The following is a 14,611-nucleotide window of genomic DNA, read 5'->3' as shown; positions in this document are numbered from 1 at the left end:
CAGGACGTGCATTTTGTTGTGTTTTAATGCAATAGCTCGGAGTGTCTTATCCATTGTACTAAAATTCAATCTCTGCGTGAGATGCATATGTGAACGTGTAGTAGATCTGTGCAAGTGCGGCTGTAATGACGAATGGAAAAGAGGAAAGAAGAAACCCAAATTACTCGATTGTATTTATATTAACAAAAAGTTCAAGGTATAAATACCGTTGTTTCGATCGATTGTGTGTAATTAATTAGGCGAGACGATAAGTTTGAACCGTGAACTTTGATTTTTTCTCACGATTAATAAAGAATTACGTATGTTTAACGAATTTTAGAAGTAAGATACTTACCATGCGCATCGTCCGTGTCCCTTTTCCTGTGAATCCACTCGAGATACTCCCTTTTTCGAAAGGACAATGTTATTTTGCTAACGTAATTATCATTCGTGCGTGATGTCATCGTCTTTATAGAGACGTTTCGACGCATTTATTTTGCTTTTTTCTAATGCTAATATTATATATTTATATTTACGTCTGGTCATCTTGTCTCAAGATTTAGGTCAAAATTTAGACATTACTTGAAACTCTTCTCACGCGAGATACTTAAATGCTTTGGTTGAACGTGATACACAGTTATCGAAGATAAGATGTAAGCGAGAGAATGAGACGGGCGCTTTTACTTATTCTTCCGACGCGTGTTTTCGCCCTTCCGTTGTAGAGAACATCGTGATTCTGATGCAACATTTTATTTATTATGCCGCTGATAGTTCTATCACACAGTATTATATAGTAAATTATAGTCTCTTTCGGTTTTTCTTTTTTTTTTGATATCTTGATGCCATGCAATGCCATTGTAATGATAATTTTAATGCTATTATAATATTAAGGAGGACACGTAATTATAGAATACAGAGGGAAATATGCTCTTGGCTGCTTTGAGACATGTCACGTTGTCCGCGAAAAAATCAGGTTGTACAAAAGTATGTGAGATATAAAGCGTCAACCGGACGATTGGCACGTCAATGTTTCGACGACGACGAGACGATGACGATGACGACGATGACGACGACGGTGAGAGCGGCGATGGTAGCGGCGACGTCGAGATGACATTACACACGCAGTTTCGATAGCGTGAATTTCGAAAATACGCCTCAGAGACGCCCGAGAAACGTTTAAAATAAGCAGGATGTCTTCCTGATGTCTCTAAGACGCCTTTTACATAGTTACGCTGTCTGGGAATATACATTTGCAATTACAATCAATACAGATATATGCAAATAGCACGAAACAATACTAAAGTGTATTGCTGTTGCACGTAGAATGTATGCACTTTTATCGTATTTTGTATGCTGCATCAACGGCCATGTCACATGTTCGCGATGTGATATAACATATAACAAGATACATATCGCGTAGAAAATATTCTCTTTTCTTAAGATCGCGACTTTAAGAGCACGAGCATCGTCGACGACAAGCATTGAGGTGGCAGCGCGTCGCGGCACATTCGTAATAATGAACTATCCACTAAATGTTATTACGACAATACATGGGAGCATATTATTTTATTTTGATGCGCGTGTGATTGTGCCTTTGGTCCTTAGGTCAGATAGGCTCTAGGCAAGTCTATTAAACGTAGTATAACAGTCATCATATAGATTATAATAATTTATAAACTTCAGATGCATAATCATCATATATATATCTTTCAATGTATTATACATTAATAGAATATCTTATTTAAACCTTTTTGTGTGTATATGTGTTTTCATATAATGTATACACATATATGTATATATATTGGACATACAATATATATATATTCCAATACGATATATATACACATATATATTATATGATTCCCCCCTCCCTCCTATCCCATCTGTTTTCTCTGTGCTCATTAAAATTGTGTCGTACACTGAAAGCTAACACCGCTTAGGATATATTGAGAACGAATTGTTAAAATTTCGAACAACTTAATCGTCGCATCGTCCGCGCGCGGTACATTCCGCTTATAAATCTCGGTCACTCACGCTCGCTTTCTCTCTCTTTCTCTCTCTATCCTACTTCACGTTGATTTACGTGGATGACAATACAACACCGACGACGTCGAAACTCACTCGATCTTAAACAAATTAACGAGTGTAACGAGTTCTTCCTTCCTTTTCTTTTTTTGTTCAGGGGGCTCGCTATATAAATAAAATATTCCTGTTAGAATCTTATAATTATTACAATTGTATCCATAGTACATTTATATAAGTTATACGCTAAGAACTTATTATATATACAATTAAAAACTGTTAGGAAATATCCTTCTTTAAACAATTTAAATTTACATTATATCCCGATGCATAAAAACATTGATCTCTCGCTGCTAATCGAATCAACGCGAATGGCTTGTTTCATATTTTTCCCTTCCTACCACCTTCCCCCTTTTTACTGTGCCGAAGATCGCGACTGAGTCGAGTAACAGCAAGAAACTTTCCCCATTCCCTTTCAGAAACTTCGTCAATTGTCCATCGTCGACATTGTGTTAATGAAATATATATTTATATATATATATATATATATATATATACACATACACATATATATATATTTATATATTCACATATATACATATATATATACATGTATGTATATATTGCCGATCTATTAAGCGATATATTGCGCGGATAGAGATATACAACCATCCTAAAGCTTAAACGGACTATTCTCGCGAGAATCTTAATAGTCTAAAACGATCGGTGATATTGGTGGATCGTTCGCTCGAGACGATTATCCTGCTGCGCTTCCGTCTTGTTCGCACGTTTTCTTACATTTTCCTATTCTCATTGCCTTTATCGTCTCGTCTTTCCACGTTCGCCTGTTTTTTCTTCCTCGTTTCCCCTCTCTCTCTCTCTTTCTCTCTCTCTCTCTCTCTCTCTCCCTCTTCCTCTCCTTATCCTTTCTCCTCTCTTCCAATTTGCATTTAGCTTCAAACAACACGAGAAAGGCGTTGTACATGGACGGGTTGGCATAGTGAGGACTAGCAGATTGGCTAGTCGGACTAGCAACGACAATACACAACATCATTATCATCACTATCAGCGTCATCATTATCCCCTCCTCCTCCTCCTCATCCTCCCCATCATCATCGTCCATCATTGACCGCGCGAGATTGAAGAACGCAAAGAGTATAAGGCAACTGAGCGGAACGGAAAGGCAAGCAAATCCGAAGCATAGGCCATGAGAGCGTGGTAGTTAAAAATCATTGTGCATGCTTGGTGTAGCCTCGGAGACGGGGACGTGGTCCGTCCTCGAAGAATCGCGTACTCGCGTGATTCAGGAGATACTGGACATCGAGTCGAGTCCTCGCGCCTCCGCAGCTCCCTACAGGTATGTGGAAATTGAGAACTCGTTGTCGTTCGACACTCGAGGACGCGTCGAACCTCACGAGGGTCGTCCTGAAGCGATGACGGTCTTCGACCGACGTTGCGGAATAATCCTGCGGCGTCGCCGAAACCACTCGGCGATCCCTCTTCCTCCTGCGTCTGTCTGTCTCTTTCTCTCATTCCCTCTTCCTGTTTCTCTCCTTTCGCGATTCCTCCTTGAAAAGTAGCTGGTCGTTCCCCGCCCTTAGTGGTCCTTCTTCTCCTCCGTCATGAACGTGTCCATGATTTTCTGCATAGATTCTCGCAGCTCGTCCGTGCCGCCGGCTGCCGCGGACGATATTGTTCTCGTCTCCGTTCGTGTGGTCGTCGTTATACTGTAAAAGACGATTCTCTTGAAATTATGTCTGTCTCGTTTTCTCATCTGTGGTGTATTGTTCCTTGCACATCGTACCGCCGTCTGAAGTCTTCAGGTGTGTACATGTGAAAGCTCTGAGAAAAATGAACGGGCGGCGGGTACTTTGGCTTTTGTATTTCGAGGATTTCTGTGCGACAGCGTACTTTGAACGGAATTTGCTCGATCGTCGTCGTAATATCGCACGTTGAGGTGTAAAAGTGGGGAAACACTACTATTCGATATACTTGCCTCTGTTGTTACGTTATAAACAAATAATCTGGGTCGGTCAAAAAGTTCGGTTCGAGTTTCAGCAAATTGTATCGCATGCATGCAATACAGACATCAATATTTAATGTATCATATAATAAATATATCATAAAATAATAATATTATTAAATAATATAATTATGGAGATAAAAAAAAAAATACAAAAAAATAAGGAGCAAAATAAATTTAATTTAATTATTTTTTTTATAACTCTCTAGTATATAAATATATATATATATAAAATTTTTATTATACAATATATCATCTATATATTCAAGGTATATATGGTAAAAACAACTTAAATTCTTTTCTTCCAAATATATCGAACTGAATCTTTTGACTGACTCAATACGTCGGAATTGTATATATACCTTTCCTGCGTGACAGGATCCACCTCGATCGTTGTCGTTTCCATGAAGGATGGCTCGCTATGTTGCAAAAAGTCAGATTCTGTATAACAAACGAAAATAAATCAAACACCTGTGTGGCCCTTCGCGTCACAGTGGATTTCGCTATCTTTGCTGCTGCTTTACATAGAGAACAAGTACGAATCGTATATATATATCTCTCAATTTTACATCATGCCCAAAACAAGGGGATAATACTAGACACATATAAAAAAAGTCACAACATCGTTCTAAACATTTGACGATACATAATATATATAATATATATATAATACGCATTTTCACTCAACCAGCCAAACTATATGCAACCACTTTCCTTACAATTCACGCGGCATCTCCCTTTTCCATTTTCCCCGTCTTTCTACTCTCGTTCTTTTCCTTTCGTTCTTTTTTTCTTCGTTCTTTCTCAACCTTCATGTGTGTGAGTCGCGGGCGGCAGATGTATGCCTCGCATGAGACTCCGACGTTCTTCCCTGTACAACCTTTTACTGCGTCTACGATACTCATTTTCTCATATACTGTGATGCTAATTACTTTAGTACGAGTGCTACAGCAAGCTGTAAATCATCAAACTCGGCCGAATTCCTATGCCTTCGATCACGTGTCGCGCGGCAACGCGACGACCACTCGGGTTTATACCGGTTATCCTGGGGAGAGGATCACGCGGTGCAAATCTGCAGGTTTACTCGCAACTTTCAACGACAAACCTCGTAACCGTTACGTTATCGTCTCACACAGCCATAATATAATATGCAATAAAGAAACTGTGCGTAACGACTGAATGTAACGATAACGACTCAATAATAACATTCGTTGGAAGTTATCAGGGAACTGATCATCTCAGTCTCTCCGTCCAGCGTGAACAGTGAACGCACTTCCACATGTTTTCAAGTTAGAAAATGTCGACTTTTCATGAGTCCACGCCGCAGCGAAAGATTCGCGATCGTCTCCCGAAATAAACCAACGATTCCTCACCAGTTGTCCGTCAATTCATCCCGGACACCCTGTATATTCCCATTAGACAAGATAACGAGCACCCGCGAGTGGACACCAACAGCAACATCACGTCAATGTTATAACTTCCTACTCAACAACGGAGAACAGTTATCTACAATATACGTTTCATCACGCTTACATTGTTGCGTGGGAAATGACAACAATGATACAATGCTGTCGTTTGTTGGCGTTCACTCGGCAGTTGTGCGTACTGCTTCTGAACCTAAATAGCGGAAGGTTCTGATAGATCCTCTTTTCATCATGAAAATTTTCTCCATATCTTTCTGGACGCAAAAGTAAAAACGAGAGCTCTCAGATTTTGCTGAACCCCGTTGCTGAACGACCTCGAGGTCGATCCCCGCAAGGTCTATCTAAGGCAGTATCGGTCTCTCGAAGGCACGGGGCGATCATTATCTTGTCGTTTGGACGTTCTTCAGCGATCGAAGCTACTTTTCATAGGAAGACGGCACCGGTCGTAACAGCGCTCTCGAGACATACGCTCTCGTGGTCCCGCGGTTAATTGGTTACGATCATGTTATTACTGAGCAGTATCGCTGTACATACTCCTCAGTACGATTGTGCTGAGCGCAGCGAGCTCGTGTGAAGCGCTGATAAAAAAGCCGCTGAACAAAGCGTTTTAGCAGTTAGTCGTAAGAGATATATATAAGTACTCAACGTCCTCGAGACAACGGAAGAAGTAACACTACGTGTACTAAACTCAAAGTGATATGTATCCGTTCGATTGCTCGGCTGGCTCGGATTGTCGAGACAGCTCGGACTCCAACACGTTCACACAACAAAGAGAAGACGTATGAATTTTGAACGGGGACATTCGAGGTGAGACACCGACGGCTCCTCGATGGGAACTGGCGTTCTCGAGTCGTTAAGAAAGAATTTCGCAGCGAGAAATCTGAAGATTCTTTATCCCGCAACATGCAGTCTGATGCACAAAGGATCGACGATATAGTGAATAATGAACAAGTGTGAATTCGTATCTCTCCTGGAGTGAACTCGTGTCTCACAAAGAAACATAGGGAACTCGGAAATTCAAAAAATTCTGAAACTTTGTGTGGAAATAAAGTAGTTCATCCGTAATGCAAAACTATTTTTTGTTCGTGCAGAATTCCAGTTTGAGGGGATGAAACCACCCTTCGGAAAAAAAAAATCATTTTCATTTTTAGCGTATATCTCTTAAAATATGAGGAATATGCAAAAATGGTTTATATGAACGTTGCAGTGTATTTCATACTCTTTGCAACTGTGTATTCAGATTTTGCAAAATTGAAATATTTTTGAAACCTCCTCCGCTCCCCTCCAATTTTGCAAATTCTGAATACACAGTTGCAAAGAGTATGAAATACACTGTACCTTTCATATAAACTATTTTTGTACGTACCTTGTATTTTAAAAGATATATACTAAAAAGATATGTACTAAAAAAGATATATGCTAAAAATGAACAGTTTTTTCTTCGAAGGGTGGTTTCACCTCCTCAGACTGGAATCCCGTATGAACGAAAAATTGTTTTGCGTTACGGATGAATTACTTTATTTCCACGCAGTTTCAGGACTGCTTGAATTTCCGGATTCCCTACCTTTCCTTGCCAGTGGACACCAAGCAGCATCACATTGTCACGATTTGCAACGTTATAATCTCCCGAGTGTGATGCATGTTCCATGTGGCAGCTGCGTCACTGATCGGGAAATTAAAACGACATGTTGGGGTCGCTTGGTGTCCACTGGGGAAGAAAGAGCGGAGGAGGTCCGGCCGATTCGGCGACTCTCGCGAAACGGAACTTTCGCGGAGGGACGTGAAGGTGTCCCTTCTCCACGTCGAAAAAGCCCCCGGTCTACCGTCTTGTTGGTTTTCACCGCAGTTCTGTAAACCGCTCCGTTGAGATTTTCACGACCACTTTGCACGAGGTCTGTACTAACTACATCCAGTTAGTATTGTTAGACGAACGGTCAGGTAGTGCTGCGTCGGGGTTGAGCTATTAATCGCGAGCTCAGTGTGTGACGTAGAGAAGGATGTTAATGCATCTCTCTCTCTGTGGGCCCGGGCGACGATGACACGAAGCAGTTGGATCCGTCGGCATCCTCGCTTCCGCGGCAAGCATCGACGGGGTTCTGTGGATCGCGTGAGAAAGCCCGTCTTGGCTGTCGAAACTTTCATTCGTTTCTTGGATGCGAGTCGCTAGAGGAACGATCGTAGATTCGAGGAGCGAGAGCGAGAAGCGGAACGGGGATTTCACGATCCGGCGAACTGTCGGGGTCCTCCGCTTCGATTTCCCACCCCCGAGACGCGAAAACCGAAGCGAGTTCGGTTCTCGACACTGCAGACGCCGGAAGCTGCGCTATCGATTGTAATCATCGATACGACCTCGTCGATTGCACGATACTGAGAGAAAAATATCGAGAATGTAGGAATATTTACCTCTCAATGCAAATTTTTTCCTTTATTTATTTCTTTTTATTTTATTAAGAACGAATGGCTTCTTTCGCGAAAAGCTATGGTTTTAAGAAGATGCATACTCCCTTCCGTTTAAAAAGAACTTTTTTTTTTAACAATATATTGAGATGTAAATACGTAATTTAGTATCTATCGAGCAAATATCTTTTTTTTTAAACATGCCTATGTTATTAATAATACAAATGTATCAGCATCGATCGTAGCAGCCGGACTCGCCGGAACCGCTTCCCCAGCTCTCGATTCTCTCTCGTCCACCCTCCGCGACGCATGCGACACAGTCTCGCGGGATCGAAGAACGGAAGATTCAAGAGAGACAGGGTTCGTTAAGAAGCTGCAAGAGTACAGGTCGATCGGTGCAACACACAACGCGCTCTTTGTCGCGGAAGAGCGCAAGAGAGACAGAGTTATTTGGTGCCGTTCGGGAAGTAGTCGTAATACTCATCCGTAAATATCGACCAGGTCCGGAGTAAGCCATTCTCGTAAGACTCGCGTGTGCTTACACGTTTATGAGATACGTACATATACATACATGTATAAAGATTACTTACATGACGATTCGCCTAACAATCCTAACGTGATTAAAAAAAAAAACACGATTGTTGGTCCCTCTACATTTTAGCTTTATCTTGAGTTGCTTGTTGTCAGAAGAGAGAGACAGAGAGACAGAGAGAAAGATAGAGCTAGAGGGTCAAAGGTCAACTATCGGGAGGTCCCAAAAACTAAAAAAGAAGAAGAAGAAGAGAGAGAAAGAGAGAGAAAGAGAGAGAGAGAGAGAGAGAGAGAGAGAAAGAGAGAGAGAGAGAAGAGTTCTGAAAGAAAAAAAAAAATAAAAGAGGGAGCCTGGGAGGAGAAACTAGGAGAGCTCGTTTCGATATGATGCGGAGGGTGTTTCGTGCAACTAGGACACGTCTTTCTCAAGAAAGTTGGTCGCAAGGAGGATCGTCGTGCCCTTCCCTGCGCGGAGAACAGCTGCGAAGAACGCAAACTTAAGTTCGGTAAGATGCAGAGATGCGGTCACATGCGGGGGTGTCATAAAAAAAAGAAGAAAAAAAAGAAAAGAAATATCTTCATGCAGCGCATACAAACTGGACGAGCTTCAGAAAAAAGAAAGCTTGCAGAACGAGCTAACCTCGCTCGCGTCTTCAGAATTACCTTTGCCGACAAGTCCATGTGACGGCGAATCACCGGCCGTGTCACGTGTGCATGACGTATTTTCAGTATCGAGAACATTTCTCTGTGTGCGTATATGTGTGTGTAATCAATGAAAAAAGATTGCAGCACTTTTACCTCGATAAATCTCGCAACACGCATCCAATAGAAAAAGAAGAATAAAAAAAAGAAGCAACTTTTCCTATTGGATACGTATACGTTTATGAAACTCATCAAAGAAGAAAAGATGTTGCGATCTTTTCTCCATTGTACGTGTGTGTGTGTGTGTGTGTGTGTGTGTATGTGAGATAGAAGGCATTTGAATCCGACAAGCGTCGCAACCGTCGCCTTGCCATTTCCGCGAAACTCGTGTCGGAATCGCTACCACCTGCGATCGACATCGATCCGCACGCTGCACTTTTCATGCGATTCGCTGACGAACAAACACCCACCCACAACGGCTTCGCAAATACCCACCCACACCGTGCAGAGACAGTCCAGACTCGGAGGTTGGAAGATCGATTGAAAATATCGCGAGAGCGACACTCTCGCGATTAATATCTCGTTCGCGGAGCGAACGAAGCACTGATGTCGTCCACGTCGATCGAAGATACCTGTCGGCCGAAAATCGCGCCTCCTCTTCAAAAGCGACACGTCTGGAAGACGACTGTATCTTTCTAACGAATGCATCATCGCGAATTACAGCATCGGGCGTCTTCATTCTCAACCGTAGCACTTCTTCCGGTAACGCCGGTAACGATCGTTCGAGTCGCGTCTGCTTTTGAAGACGAGGCGAGCTGTCACAAGTGAGAGACACCCGTCGGCGGTTCAGAAACTGCGTCCTGGAAAGCGTCTCTGCGACGCGACATCAGTTGCGCGCTTCATTCGATTGCTTTAACATTAACAAACAAGTACTCTCAGCAGAAGTAAATATATAATGTGAAAGGGTGTTCGTACCCGGCTTGCCTCGGGGCATTGTTAGACAGGGTGTGGATGACACGTTGGAACGTTTGTGGCTCCAGGGCAAGTATAAGCGCTACTAGAAGCGCCAACGCAGCGACGGCTATGCTCATCCAACACACGCAGCTGGCTCTACCAGGTGTCTTCGTCCTAGTCTTCGCTTCTATCGCACCGGCCGAGCGAACGGACCGTACTGTACCGTGCGTTTCTGCCACTTGTAAAGATCATCAGTTTGCCATGAATCAGCGATCAGTGTTTTTGGTCGATTGACAGATTGATTGACAGATTGATTGATTGATTGAACTGGAGATGATGTTCCACCGCCGTGAGATTAGTATGAGCAAGCCGAAAGTAGCGCAGGATAGTCGATACTCCGTCCCAAGGTTCAAGAGTCGAGACTGTCGGGATGATCTCGTCGCGTTGTGTACACGTCTCGCTATTTCTCTTTCGATCCGAGGCCGAGGAGCGAATGCGACACGGGGAGATGAGATCGATCGCGATTTGCAAGTCGCGACTCGCGCGGTTCCGACCGGACGATGCGACGTAACGGTCTGTTTTTTGCTTTTTTTTTTTCTTATGATGACGGCGAAGGGACCACCACCGTCGTAAGTTGTGTTAACGAAATACACCTCCGGTCCTTCCGTTTACTTTCTTTCGAAGCACTTTCGGACCTGGACGGTGTGACGGATGCGCGGTGACGATCGCACGTGACTGATCACGAGGTGAGTCTCGATGAGAGTATGCTAGTCCCAGAAGCCCCGAATCACAAAGGATTCCATACATCCATCCTGTAGCCAAGACCAACGACAAGGGAGGTAACGACGTTAATTCGCTGCGGAACAACGTTCTGGCCCCAAAAAGACAACGAGGTTTGCCCAGGACGAAGCAACACTTACAAGTCGAGAGACCAATGCATTAACATAACCGCATACGTCACAATCTTCTCCTCACAGTACGCCCGCGAATAGGAGCGCAGGAACCCTTCCGCGCGCGCTTTCGCGCGGACCTCCGCGCGATTAAAGTGCGAGCGCACCTCACAAGCTTTATTTTTCCTTCTCGTTCACCCTGCCCTTTTTGTACGCGCGACCTACCGCCGACACCATGCAAATACACACATACACACACATATATCTATATATATATAATACAGGCTTATTAACGGTCCTTATGCTAAAGACCACGGATCATGCGGCATTTCCCATGCAAACCATTCCCGTCATCGGTTGCTGCTGGAAGCACCCAAGGATTTCCAGCAGCAACGTTCGGAGAGGGTCCGAAGTCCTCGAGAAGTTTCGGCCACCAACTTCGAAACCGTCAACGTTCAACTTGTTTTATCAGCTGACTGTTGTCAGATACGTTAAAGCGAACTGGAACTCCGACTTTCGCGTCAGGTTGAATCGACCTTCAAGTGAATCAAACTCCCATTTTGATTTAAATTTAATAATTCCAAAGTTAAATTTAACAAATCTAAAAATTTGAACAAATCAAACGTAAAATTTCCAAAAGCTTTAAACTTGAAACCATCGAGACCGAAGAACGGTTCCGAAAACATAAATGTCACTTTTGTCGCACCCAGGCGGACGTGACCAGCGCGAGCACTCCGCACCCTCTCGCATTTCTAGTTCGATTTCCTCTCCAAAAACATGCTCGACATATCCCAATTCTAATACTAGCGTCCAGGACTCCAGAGCGATCAACCGCCCGACAAACTCGGTCACACCAACGAATGTCATCACAAGCCCCATCACCAGCCAGCAGGTCGAATTAATCAATCACTCCCCGAGCAAACATCCAAGTGGTGATGTGCTCTCGAGTCACTGTGCAGCTAGCAGAAGAGAGAAAGAGAGAGAGAGCTACGTCAAAGGGGAGAGTGCGTAAGGTGGAGAGGGTGGATGCGTGCGAGGGTAGGTCGGGGGAGGGTCAGGAGGGAAGTGTCCAACAACGAAAGCTCAACGTGTATCAACCCGTATGTACACAATATACACACATATGTATATCGCATTTGCCTTTCTCTCTTGTTTTGCGAGCCCGTTCATCTGTGGCGGCAACCAGTTAGCGGGCTAAGGGCGGGCGAGGGTTTTCTGGCAGGGCGGGGCGGGGCAGGGCGGGGAGGGGAGGGGCGGCAAAAGGGTAGGGGATATGTACATTGCTTACTTAGAAGGTTTAGCTGTGAGAGTGCGGTACCTTGGTCGTCCTCCAACGGGGACAGCTCCGCACCTTCGTGCAGTGCTACATCCGACCCGCTGGAACTGCCCAATGTACGCCTCTTGCTCGGGGATCGTCTTCTAGGTTGCGGCGACCCGTCACTATCGGTGTCGCTGTGCACTTCGTGTCTCGCACTACCGTTCTTGTTGTTGTTGCCGCCGTCGTTGTTGTTGGCAGTGGCGTAAACGTCGCCGTTGCCGGAGCCAGGCGAGGTGTCTTGGGAGAAGCGCGAGCTCTCCCACTGATCTGGCCGTTCCTCTTGTCGCTTGGACATCGACACATCCCAGGCCATCTCCTCGGACTTCTCGTCCTTGACCAGCGGACGGCCGGCGGCAGCAGCCGTCGTCGCAGCCGCCGCCGCCGCCCACGAGGCGGTGTCCCCAATCTCGGGTTTCGCGAGCCGCTCTTCGAGGCTCCTCTTTAGAATGTCCTCGTAGCCGCCGCCGCCGCCGCCGGAGGTAATGACCGTTCTCACCACCTTCTCGGTTCTCTCGACCTCCGGCATCTCCATCGTAACGCGCTGCACGGTCGTGACCGTTTGCACGGAACCCTCCGAGTCCGTGGACTTGCCGGTCTTAATCGTGGTGGTGGTGCTGTTGGTAGAGTCCGGAAACTTGTCGCCGAAGTCAAAGATCTCGTTCGGCAAGGTGCTGGCTACCTGATTTATCCTCTTCACGACCTCCTCGCGCGTCATCGGTTCCAAAGCGCTGCCCTCCGCGGTGAGAGTCACGGTCCTCACCGTCTCCACGACTCCGCCCGTCTTAAGCAGCTCCTCCAGCTTCTCGGGATCGACCGACTGATCGTTGCTGGTCGCCACGGTGGTAGTCGTTGTTCTTCGTAGCTGTTCGATCGCATTGTCGCCCGTGGAAGAAGCTATTCCCAGCCCGCCGGTCATGATCTCGGTCAGATGCTCTGTCCCGACCATCTGGATCACGTCTCCCGGCGACACTCTCTCCTCTACTGTCTCTTTCGTCAGTTCCCCGTCAGTGTACTCCTTGGTGACGCAACGGACGGTCCGGGAGATTGTTCTCGGAGCGGCGCGCTCCTTCTTCGGGGACTCGACGACGTTGGGTCTTTCGGCTACCTTGTCGATTACCAGCGGGGGCTCCTCGCTGTCCGAGGACTGCCTCCTCGCTTTCACGGGTATCTTGCTCTTTGGGCTGCTCTTGCTCGGCGAGTGGCCCTCTTGCGTCGGCTTGCTGGCGGGCTGCTCGAGCGCTTTACCTTTGCCGGTGGAGCCGTGTGATGGTAATCGTGAGACGTCACCGAGCTCCAGACGGAGCTCGGCTTTGGTAGACGGCTTGGTGGAGTGACGCGGGGCGGGAACAGGTTGCTTTGATGGAGCAGAAGTAGCATGCCTCTCTACAGTCCCATCAATCTCAGCCGAATCATGCCCTGACCCATCCAAAAGGACATGGACAAGAACAGGAACGAGGACATAAAGCACATTGATACACACTAAGAATCTCAACTCTAGCCCAGCTCGCCAAAGTTGGACCGACAGAATTCAGCGTGTCTGCCTCGCATACATATGTGTGCGCGCATAACACATTAACGAGAGAGACTCTCTCTCGCGCGCGCGCCGGTGCACACGTGCGCACGTAGGACACGTAAGTGGACGCGACGCGCACGTACGCATGTACGCGCGCAAGCACATACACACACGCACGTATGACAACACGGGTCAGAGGTGCGTTAGACACACAGGTGAGATTCGGAAGAGAGAATGCGCTTCGGCGTGTGTGATGCGTGTGCGCGTGCACCGCGGCACACTACCCCGCGCGCGTATATGTATGTATATATATATATATATGTATATATATATAGAGAGAGAGAAAGATTTATGTTTTTTTTCTTTTCTCCGGGCTGTTGTTAGTCACGGTGTACCGCACGATTATACAGGATTAGTCTGTTTGTCAAGAAAAAAAGAAGTGTACACTCATTAGAAAAGAATGGTGTCTATCCGTGGCGCCTGAGTCTTACTAAAACGTACCGTACGTCGTTACCGCGGGAGAGAAGAACCGGAATTGCACTCCGAGAGAGAGAGAGAGAGAGAGAGAGAGAGAGAGAGAGAAAGAGAGAGAGAGAGACTGATTCACGTGAGTGATCAACAACGACGACGACTGTGCTAGGCTTACGTTACTCTCTACGGTTTTCCTCTTGAAAACTACACGACTCAACGAAGGTCTATTCTCTAGCTCCTTTGGACCCGATCTACGCAATGGGCGTAGGAAACCCATTTAGCTCCGGTGGTGTGGTAAGTCTTGGCCTCTTGCCCCGAACCCAGAACTGTAGAACGTAATGTCTGACAAAAAAGGCATTTCCTCCGCGCTGCCGGAAGTCGTAACGACGCTTAAAACATGGAGATTGCGATATCTGGTAGCGTGGGAGACGCCTTTCGTTGGGAAAT

The 14,611-nt window shown here is 45.7% G+C and overlaps 1 protein-coding gene across 21 annotated transcripts in view; it reads right to left on the bottom strand.

Annotated features, from left to right (window-relative positions):
• Window positions 1–2,808: 2,808 nt before the first annotated feature.
• The window catches only part of LOC105189045 (ankyrin-3), a 105,344-nt gene continuing 93,541 nt past the window's right edge, over window positions 2,809–14,611 (bottom strand). For 15 of the 21 annotated variants that reach the window (XM_025301890.1, XM_025302330.1, XM_025302002.1 and 12 more), the window contains 3 exons: window positions 12,181–13,596; window positions 4,387–4,465; window positions 2,809–3,728 (listed from right to left, as the gene is read on the bottom strand). In XM_025301890.1, the coding sequence (XP_025157675.1) occupies window positions 3,599–3,728; window positions 4,387–4,465; window positions 12,181–13,596 (1,625 nt within the window). In that variant the 3' untranslated portion in view covers window positions 2,809–3,598. Of the gene's footprint in view, window positions 3,729–4,386; window positions 4,466–9,993; window positions 10,211–12,180; window positions 13,597–14,611 lie in introns of all 21 variants that reach the window. The other 6 variants (XM_025302185.1, XM_025302210.1, XM_025302402.1 and 3 more) reach the window with 2 other exon arrangements.

This window comes from Harpegnathos saltator, unplaced genomic scaffold (genome assembly GCF_003227715.2).
Source record: "Harpegnathos saltator strain DR-91 unplaced genomic scaffold, Hsal_v8.6 scaffold1, whole genome shotgun sequence".
NCBI classification, from domain to species: domain Eukaryota; kingdom Metazoa; phylum Arthropoda; class Insecta; order Hymenoptera; family Formicidae; genus Harpegnathos; species Harpegnathos saltator.
This window is presented reverse-complemented; position numbering and strand designations above follow the sequence as displayed.